At 40.3% G+C, this 10852-nt stretch overlaps 1 protein-coding gene across 1 annotated transcript; it reads right to left on the bottom strand.

Annotated features, from left to right (window-relative positions):
* Positions 1–250: 250 nt before the first annotated feature.
* ggt1a (gamma-glutamyltransferase 1a) lies at positions 251–10852 on the bottom strand. The gene is made up of 12 exons (XM_012817743.3): positions 10680–10852; positions 10045–10175; positions 8935–9024; positions 8006–8198; positions 7424–7584; positions 6747–6896; positions 5470–5606; positions 4568–4755; positions 3878–4005; positions 3439–3551; positions 2737–2850; positions 251–1268 (listed from the first exon to the last, which is right to left on the bottom strand). The coding sequence occupies exons 1-12, from the start codon at positions 10850–10852 to the stop codon at positions 1122–1124; spliced, it is 1725 nt and encodes a 574-aa protein (XP_012673197.1). The 3' UTR covers positions 251–1121.

Raw genomic sequence — 10852 nt, 5'->3', positions numbered from 1 at the left:
CTGTTATCACATGACCACAACATGGGGCTATGCACCACAACAGACCTATCTACCTCAGTAGCTGGAGGTTTAATGGGTCACTATGTGTTGTGTCAAGACTGTACATTTGTCCTGTGATTTCCTGTGAGTAGCTTGTTGTTACTTCGGTAGATTCGGCAACTATGGTTTTATGGTCCCATTTGCAAGCCATATTAAATGAAGTAACAGAGGTCCGTTATATTTCGCAAGTGGAACTGGGGGGGGGGGGGGGGTGAGGTGTCCAAGTGAGAAGAAATTCAAACTCAAAACAGAAAAGTTGCATTTGTTTTCATTAAAAACCCAGAATCTGTACAAAAAATATGTGTATGTATTCAAAAACAGCGAAGAGCCCTATTTTGAACATTAACTTCTGTGCAAACCATTTACAGTAATTCACTTATTCAACATTTAACTGTGGATAAACCATGAATAATGAATAGTTAATAATTCAAACCATTTTGAAAGTTCTGCAAGAACATCTTGTAGTTTCAAGGAGGCAGGTAATAAATAGTCTGTACTGTTTTCTTGTTTGTGTACTCTAAATGTACTGATGCTGTCTCACAATGATTTAATGTTGAGGGTCACATCGCGGTTCTATGTTGATCGTCACATTCACCCACAAAGACAAACAAGGGTCTTCCTACCACGTCAGTCACGGAGGACGTTCACTACTCCACTCTCAGTTCATCCAGTACTTCACCTCTTTTCAAAACACAATGTCATAAATACATGTCACTAAAGTTATTGATAAATATTTATCAATATAGGAGGAAAAAATAAAAACAAAACAAAATAAATTGAAAATAAATTAATAAATACAAAGAAGAACAGCTTATTCCTGCAAAGACCATCACTGATTTCCCAACATTTGGAGCAAAACAAGTTAGGTTTAAATGATGAGAAGGCTTGCTGATGGAGATGAAGAGTAAAAAAGGCTGATTCATCATCCTCTCCTGAAGGTGTTTGGTAATCTCGACTCTGGCCCAAATTCCAGTGTTGTGTACATTTTTCTTTCTTTCTTCTCCTCTGCTGAGATGCAGGACAAGGCCTTGTGATGGTAAGCTCCACAGGGAAAAAGTGACAAGGAGGGGAGGAGTACCGAATCAGTACCCGGCCGGATAGCCACCTTTCCTCGGGTCGGACTCGGCACAGATCCGGTCTCCCTGCCGCACCACCGCCTGGACCACTGCCCCCGGGGTCCTGAGCAACTCGGTAACATGGTTCTTCTGGGCCAGTCCATCAAGAACACTCTGCAGTACAAAAGTCAGTGTGAGTGTATGAGCACCAAGTACATTGGGCCGGGTCTCTGCCCTGGCACATTCACTCTTCAAGGTCCTCACTCAAGTTCAAGTTCAAGTTCAAGTTTATTATCATATACAGCATTTATCAGTAATGAAATTCTTTGTGCTCAATGTCCGTTCAACTTAGAGAATAAATAAAGTAAATACTGGAGAATGGAGAAAAAGGGTAAAAAAGTGTAGAGTTGAGGAGGACACTGAGCTACGGCAGCCATATCTCCGGCGCCGACGTCACAATCTCAACACATCCGTCCTCAACAATGTATTTTACAATTCTCTGCCTTAATAATTCAAACGCTGGCTTAAACATGTTTTCACTTGTACCATTAGGTCTAATAACTCTAGACTAATTGCAGCTGTATAAATAGAGTATAGAGCAACTTGTCAATATTAGAAGTTTCACAGGCTTTCTCTCTTTGTACTGTCAATGGGTTTCCCCAAAAGCCACCTTGCAGATCAACCGACGGCGCAGATGGCATGGATAAATGGATGGTAAGGTAGGGAGAGAAATAGGTCAGATATGGATACAGAGACTCATTTTGTTTCATAACTGAATTGGTCCGATATTCTGCGTGAATAACACGTGTTTAATTAACTAAATGCTTTTTAACAAGACTTTAGCTAACTGTAACATTAAGCTAGCTGGCAAGTGCAGCACAAGTTGAAGTTATACAGTCGAGCTAGCTAGCGTGGTTTGAGCATAATATGAGAGCAACTCAAATTATGCCATGGCTAGGTAATGCAAGCTAGTTTGATCATTTCCTAGCTATAATATCATTAGTGTAATTTTCAGAAAGACTAGACCTTGCATACTAATTCATTCATATTGATATTCTCTCTTCTTTTAGTGGTAGCCTAACATTACCTTTCCAATATTTGACACTGACGCACAGGAGAGTGCACTTAAAGAAGGTTTTACTGTCATCAGCTGGTCATTTTGCACACCGCCACACACACAAGGGTTGTCAGCGCAGATCAGACCTTGTTATATTTTATGTTCAGTTTGTCAAAGCAATCATAGTTCTACTCTTTAACATCTGTAAATTGTTTATGATTCTTTGTATGTGAAATTAATTTAATGCACACACACACACACACACACGCATGTGCATCCATGGCAACCATACCCCCCCCCCCACCCACACACACACACACACACACACACACACACACACACACACACACACACACACACACACACACACACACACACACACAGAAATCACAGTGTAACCCCTGGCTTGCACTTATCTGTTTAGTTTTCACGTGTTATCAAGTTTCTGAAATGCAGATTTTGAATGATAATAGGGCATTCTCTCGCACTTGTGTCTGGTGTCAGAACATGTTGAAACTTGTTTGTTTTGTTTGTGTTTGTGAGGGTGAACCACTAACCATTAACAGTCTTCTTGGAATGTCTTACCTTCTCAAAGTTCTGCTCCACAACTGTCATATTGGGGTTGAGCTGATTGTGAACTCTTGGCTCGGTAACCGATTTTTTCAGGTCATAGTTAAAAAACAAAGAGTTCAGAATTACCTGCGGGGAAACAACAAGAACAGACACATCAGTGCCATATACCACAAATTCGTTTTTAATGAAAGGGTTTCCAAACCTTGCAACCACAGGCAATAAAGCATAATATTGTCGTTATTTTGGAGGGACGGATGGGATATCAACACATAACACATCATTCTTCAAGTTGCATGCCTACTATCCAGAGAAGTCATTCAACTCACATGGAATATTAATGTAAAAGTTATACATGTTTTGATGAATTATACAAAACATGTCTGTAATGAATGTCAATAAATATTAAGCTTTTCGTAAAATAATTGCACAGATCAGAAGTCAACTAATCAACTAATTGAGTACAGGATTCCACAACAGATCATACTTTATTTGAATATCTAATTTTGTTTCTCTCAATATCTAAAAGATTGTGTCACCTATACCGATATAAATCAAATCAAACTTTAATCACATCAAATCAAATCAAACCTATACCGATATAGAGCAGACAGTGAAGAAAACACAGACTGATTGGCAAGAGTCAAGTATGAGTGTGCATGAGATATTCGAAGGAAGAGTTTGCCTCTCAATATCTGTGCACACATCCATGGTTACCAGGGCTGTTGCTGTGGTGATCTTTGTCCCACCAGAAGCTCCGACCACCATTTTGACTCTGTTGTATTTGTCAAAGATGATTGTGGGACACATTGAAGACAAAGGCCTTTTGCCTGGATCGAAACAAAAGAGAGGAAGGACACTTTGCGTAAACACGGATTAGTCCGAGGAGATAAATAAACAGCAAGCCACACACAACCCTAGTGTTACAAGCAGTGCTAATCAGGAGGAAATCTCTTTTTCAGAATTAACCGGTGTCCTCAGCTTCTTCCCGGTCCAGTTTACCTCAGGCGCAGAATGTGAGGCCGGCTTAAAATGGATTAAACTATATCTCCCAGGAGTCTCAGAATGTGAGCATGGGAGCACGGCACAGTCATTTGAGGTTCAGGATTCCTGGCTCCTTCGCTATTGTGTTAGTAGGTCACTGTGTGATGTGTACCTGGCTGAATGAAGTTACTGGGAGAGGGAGGCACACCAAAGCCGTTTGTCATGTACGGAGAGCTGAAGTCATCCATCTCATCGTTGAAGATGATGCCAGTCGAGCGGGACATAACCTTGGAGCCAAAGCTGGGTGAAATATTCAACATGTTATTTACAATAGCATGTGGTTTCCACCAGAGAGAGATTCAGGATAATGAAAGAGTAATATCAGTTTGATATTACGTGAGATATCCCTGTGATAAAATGGGGAAATATTGTATTGAATAGGTATCAGTGTTTGTGACTAGGTTTGACAATATTTTTTGAATATGAATCTCACTATTATTTTCACTTGAAAATAACCCTTTAATAGGATGGAGCAACTATTTCAGAAAATTCCATGCTTGTAATGATCAATAACCATAACTTGGCACAATTATGAACCAAGACTAACACTCCACTAACTTATTGCATAGTTGTAAAATTAAACACAAAAAATTAACACAATTTACATTAGCCTTTCAAATTGTATTGATTGTGAGTGGTTATGATTAAGTTTGGGTCAGGTGTAGGAAAATATAGTCATAATGTGTATCCTACCTACTTAAGAAGATCATAATATTTTTTCTTTCTTACATATGTCATGTCATGAGGACACGTACGTATACGATGTAAACACGAATACAGCTAGACTTGGGGGTTTCCTTACTATAGGTTGATGGTGCTGGTGGCTGCTACAGCACTCCCATCCTCAGCAATGACAGAGAGGTGGGCTGTCCCATGGTTGTCAGGGACAAAGTATTCAGGCTCATAGTAGCTGTCGGGGTGAGTGGTGTCATCTGTGATTTTGTTCCTGATCCCGTCTGCAAAGTAGTCTGAGGTCATGTTATGGATAAGCTGAGGAAACAAAATAAGGGAAGGATGTGAGGGGGAAAAGAGAAAGAAAAAGAGAGAAAGAATGAGTGAGTGAGAGAGAGAGAGAAAGAGCGAGAGAGAGAGAGAGAGAGAGAGAGAGAGAGAGAAGTGGGAAGGAGAAAGAACAACAACAGACAAATAAGCAGAAAATGACAGCAACGTTGGCTTCAGAGGAGAGAGAGGCAGAGAGGTATTGTTGAGAGGTAAATATATGGTGGGAGATGGATGAGTAATGTCAGAGTGAACACTACATGGACATGACATGAAACTTAAAGGTATACTTCAATGTATAAAGGGCACTTTACTTCCTCCGCGACCCCCGAGAAAATCATTATATACACGTACTACATATAACACATTTGACACAGAGGTGAAGTAGACGTGAAGTGATCTAAATGTATACATTACTCTGGTAGAATTAACTAAATAAGGATACAATCATCAAATGTCACTTCAAGTGAACATTGTGTAATGAAAGTTTTGTTTTGGAGGGGGAAGAAAGGAAGTCGAGACCGATTTCAATGGGTCCTTTATATTGCCTGTAGATGCATGTCGCTATTATGCTTGCTCTAAGGGGGTTCAGGCCCTGGGCTCTGTAAAGCGCCTTAAGACAATTTTATTGTTTTGGCGTTAATTGAATTGAATTGAATTGAATTGAATTGAATGTATACAGTGGAGAGTTAAGATTCGACTCACGTCAGTGATATTGAGGTAGCGTGGATCTCCAAGCCTGCTTCTTTTGGCATAGGCAAAACGGAAGGCCTCCACAATGCGGTGGTAAGTTAGAGTTTTCTTCTCAGATGTGGAAACACTCATATCTGAGAAGTTGTAGCCTGTAGGTCAATGCAATTTAGTTAAATTCCATTGAAAATATAAAAAATAGTCTAAAAACAGCTGCCTTTCTCAAAAAGTGTTGTTCTATAACCATTGTTAACGGATAGAGAAACTACTATTTTGACTAACTCTCTTGGCAGCGATGGTCATAGCACAATCATGCTTTTGGGAAGCACAAGTGCTTTAAAACCCATTTCAGGGGTTCTGATTCAATATTTGTTTCTTTTCTTCTTCAAACGCCTAGACATGTTTGTTTTGTGGTGTTTGATCTCTCAAATACATGAGCTCAATTGTGTTCCGCACTCAAACTCAACATTAATGAGAGCGAGAATGTCAGGACGGTAAATAGGGATTGACATTCAATTCTGGTACAAGAGGGCAGGTGTCTTACAATGTATCCGTTTCACAATTTCAGCCCAATTAGTGGAAGATCAAACAAACAAACAAAGCTGCCTGATTAAATCATGACGCATTTGAAAGCAAGCTTCGGATACTCGCTTAAGTGGTGGGTTTTGTTTTAGAGGCAGGATGCAGGGTGCCGCATGAAATGCATGAAAACCGCATGCTGACAGAAGGAGAAGATGGAAGTGCATTATCTGGTGTGCATGATTTCCCAGAAATGAGCGCAGTCTGAAAGTCTGAAACATCACAATGTGTGGTCGCTTCCTGCAATCTGTGACGCGGCAAGTTATCTGCATTTTATGGCATTTAGTTTCCAGTCTGACCATGCCATATTAGCCCTTCCAAATGAACTGTACAATTCTCTGGAGGACAACCAAACAACTGAAACTAAAATGATTGTCCCATCATAACAGAGAACATCGACACATGTGGTAACATGCTCATTCATTGATTTACTTTACTTTATTTAGTTAATTTTTACATGCCCAGTCATAACATTCCTGTCAAAATGGTATTTTAGCCTTTTTTATTGGCTAGCATTAAACAGTTCACATTAATAAAGATGCACACTTCACATAAGACTACATTGAAAACATTAATAAAACAAATTTCAAACACAAAACCAACACCATATTAAGAAATAAAAACATGAGTAGTTGTCAGTCATGTCACGTCTCTTTCTGAGTTGAACCTCAGGGAATGCCCCGAACCCCACCCCACCCCACCCCTCTCCTCACCATCTACGATGTTGAGTATAAGGGCCAGCACAGGCCCACTGGAGGGGGCGTCGGGAACGTGCATGGTGTACTCGCCCACGTTTAGCCTCAGGGGACTCTCATTCAGCACCGGTGTGTACTCCAGCAGATCCTCCAGAGTGATTACCCCACCTAGAGATGGCGAGCGAGACTCAGAACCACACTGGCAACTCACATTTACAGTCTGTCATTTAGCAGATGCTGTCAGCAACTTGCAGCAACGTCGACAGCACTTTTGAGCAACAAAACTTACAGTGCAGTTACAAAACATTTTTATCAGTATTTCTGCTCCCTGGGTACTGAGCTCATGATCTTGGTTTTATTTCACTGCAATCAGTGAAATGGTCGCTTGTGTCGATACAAAATGAACATAGAAAAGGTCACTGGCAAACATGCAAATCAAGTGTGTCATAGTGCAGACTGTGAGAGGGCAATGCGTCTGATTTCCAAGATATAAAACATTGCTTTTATTATATAAGCAGTAGGGTCAGAATGTGAAATATTACTGTAATAATAACAGTCCAGTAAGATTTAATCTCAAGGCACCACTGCTTTTCATTGCAGTTTACTAAACTACAAGAGCCACTTCTGGAGGCTTTTAACCTTAATCATCAGTCCTTCAGTATCACAGGTCTGAGAAGGACAGTGAACAGACTGACCTGCTGCCTGGATGTCATCCACTATGCTCTGAGCCATCGAGCCGTTGTAGAAGACATCGGGCCCCTCCTCAGCTATTCTTTCGTAGGTGTCGGCGAGCTTTGGAAATTTAATAATATCATTTTCCTTCAGGAGGTTTTTTGATGAGTCACAAAACACTTCGCTGGAACGTGGAGAGAAGAGAAAAAAGGCAGTGTTGAGAACTACCTGTCCCTTCTTTGTCCGCTGTAATGGACTGAGTCAATGACACAAGTCCAGTAGTTTCCTTGAATTATGTCAGAACATAGTGAGAAAAATACTTTACTATTTATCAGTTTTACAGTTTCTTTCAGTATCACTGAATGTGAACACTCTAGGGAAAAATCTTTATCCCAGTGACCTCCAGCACTATCACTTTGACTTCTATTTTTAAATATTTTCTTTCAATTGTGGCAAATTTTAAGTGTGCTATCACTATGTATTGACACATTTATGCATGAGAACAAAACATCATTGATCTTGTTCATTTCAACTCTTCCTCTACATTTCTTATTAGTCTTTTAAAATGTGATGAGACACCAGTCGGTCCATTTTGCCTGACTTACCACAAGGCCACATCACTGAGAATGGATTCACTGTTCTTGTTGATGGCGTTGGCCAGGGCCTTGCCCACAGGGAAGCCATAGCGTGCCAACATGATGCTTGGCTCAAACAGCTCCCGCCAGGGCAGCCGGCCATGCCGCCGGTGGGCCATCTCATAGCCCCGGATCTCTCCAGGTATGGCGATGGACAGTCCACCTGCCCACAGAGGACCCACCATACACACCGCTTCACTGACTGTGTGTGTGTGTGTAATTTGGCCATGACATATTTTTGAGTATCCAGTAGTATGCAGCAATTTTATTTGAACAAAACCTTGGCTAAGTTCCAATGTGGTACTTTCACATGTGACTACAAGGCATCAGACATCACACATCATGCATCTACATGCACATACACATGCATCACACAGTACCGCATGCATGCACATGCATCACACAGTACCACATGCATGCACATGCATCACACAGTACCACATGCATGTACTTAGTTGAAAAGCACATACTAAATAATATGTTTTATATAACTTACCGCAGTGCTTAAATGGCCTGCAAATCCAATCAATCACATATTAAGATTTGTATTTAAAAAATCCGTAAATCCAATAACTATTTTAAAAAACACAGTGTTTAGTTTGCACAGAGTTTTATTTCAGGCCTATAAGTATAAGGCTTTCGCCACATATCTGGTGAGGAGTTTAGAGTTTGTGAGTTCATGGATTTCTATTATCATAGGAGAATCTCTTTAAATTACATCCTTTATCAGTGAGCAGAGGAAGTGGCCTCTTTGGCAGATCATTCCTGCTCTTATCTTGAGCTGACTGCAGACTACAACACTAACATCGCCACACATCCGTCCTCCGCTGGTTATCAGTGCGGTGACACATTCAGAGCCCAGTCAGTCACGTTCCAGGCTAACAATATGGAGGCCATACCTTTGCGAGACAGCTGGGTGTTGTTACCAAACATGTCCTCTGTTGCATTCATGGGTGCAGTCTCCCTTGCATCAATGGTCTCCACCTTTCCTATGAGAGACAATATTCTTCACTGGCTCATTGCGCGGCAGTAGCGTGGCATTGTAACAAACTACAGACAGGAACTTATCATCCATTATGTCATTTGAATTTCAACAGTGTAATTCCATGTTACTGTAACCGCTCAATGCCAAACTCTTTTAATGGCATTTAGAGATTTTGCTGATTGATTGATTGAATTAATGAATGCATGGGTATTTATTTGATTGTTTGGTTGTTAACCCTCATGTTGTCTTTGCAACATTATTACACTTCTTGTGGTTTATGACAGATCTTTAACAATTATACGTATATCATTTCTAGTTTTTAAGCCTCCTTTTAATGAGTACCACTAAGTTTTATTCAAAATAAGGGAAATTGACAAATTATTAGTATTTTTGGGTCACTATAGACTATCTACAGATGCTCAGATTATAACCAAACTATCTGTTGAAACTCTGTTAACTGCAGTGTATGGTTATGGTTATGGTTAGGGATTGGGTTTGGTAAAGGTGATGTTTAGTGAACAATTAGGAAGACTGAACTTGAATTTCACAGAGCCATATGTGAAGTCTCTGCAGACTATCCAAATAAAGTGTGACCATATTTGTGGAGTTAACAATGTATTTCACAATTAACAACACACATTTAAAAGTGGCAGAAAATATACACAATAAAATCCGTAATTTCACAGATAACATAAAAACACTTTGGTGTGATTTAGGAAAATACACTCCTATTAATACCAACACCAATTGACTGCATTTAATGTGACATCTGACAACTTTAAAGTATATTTTAACCCATAAAACATTACAGTCTTGGATATTCATTTTGAAGGCCTTTAAAGGGCTTCATGAATCTTACTATAATGTATTTATTTATGTAGGGAAAATGATGTAATGAAACCTCAGGAGTTTAAAATTAAATAAAAGATTCTTATCAAAGACGAAAGTTTGAAACTGTCATTTTAAACCAGAACACAACGTGAGGGTTAAACTGATTGATTGATTGGACCCCAATCAGACTCACCTGTGGATGCATTGTAAATGGTGAAGAAGAGCCCGCCTCCGATTCCCATGCTGTGTGCATTCAGAAGTCCTACACAGAGCAGGGCAGCAATAGAGGCATCCACCGCTGAGCCGTTACGCTTCAGGATGTCCCTGACAAGCAATATTATTAACAAATGCAATGGATTAGGGGTAACAGATAGGTTCCTAGAGAGTCATTAGGGTGGGCCACAAATGACATAGAACATACAAAGGACATACAGAGAAGTCATTCTGACAAAAGAGGTTCTCACAGCCCAAGGGTACCAATGGGTTCTACACAGTTCGAACAGAAGTATAAAATGTTTTTATGTGAAGCAAGTGTCACTGTGATATAAACGCTGACAGTTAAATGTGATAATTATAGCTTTTATTTCAACATTAATCATTTAGATGTAACATTAAATTGGCACTGATCATAAACATTGAAAGTGTTTCTTTCAAAAGTCATGCCTCACAAGGCTATGCCATTCAATGCAACCAGTCTTCATTCAAGCACTGCTTTCTATTTGAGATTACAATGCAATCAAGACCCTAGTAAAATGTTACTTTTCAATCACCAGCCAAATACAGGTACCCTACTTGCTCTCTACACAAGTTCCAGGGCTTTTTCCTCACCTCCCGATCTCCGAGCACTTCCCCGCGTCTGCGGCCACTGCTGCCTTGGAGTAGAAGTGATCAGTGGGACCAGTGGGCCGCTTGTTCCCCACCCCCAAATAAACGCCCAAGAAAAACCCCACTGCAGCCACCAGTAAGACCACCAGCCCAGCAACGAGGGACTTCTTGACCAT

The sequence above is a fragment of the Clupea harengus genome, chromosome 7, assembly GCF_900700415.2.
Source record: "Clupea harengus chromosome 7, Ch_v2.0.2, whole genome shotgun sequence".
Classification (NCBI taxonomy): domain Eukaryota; kingdom Metazoa; phylum Chordata; class Actinopteri; order Clupeiformes; family Clupeidae; genus Clupea; species Clupea harengus.
This window is presented reverse-complemented; position numbering and strand designations above follow the sequence as displayed.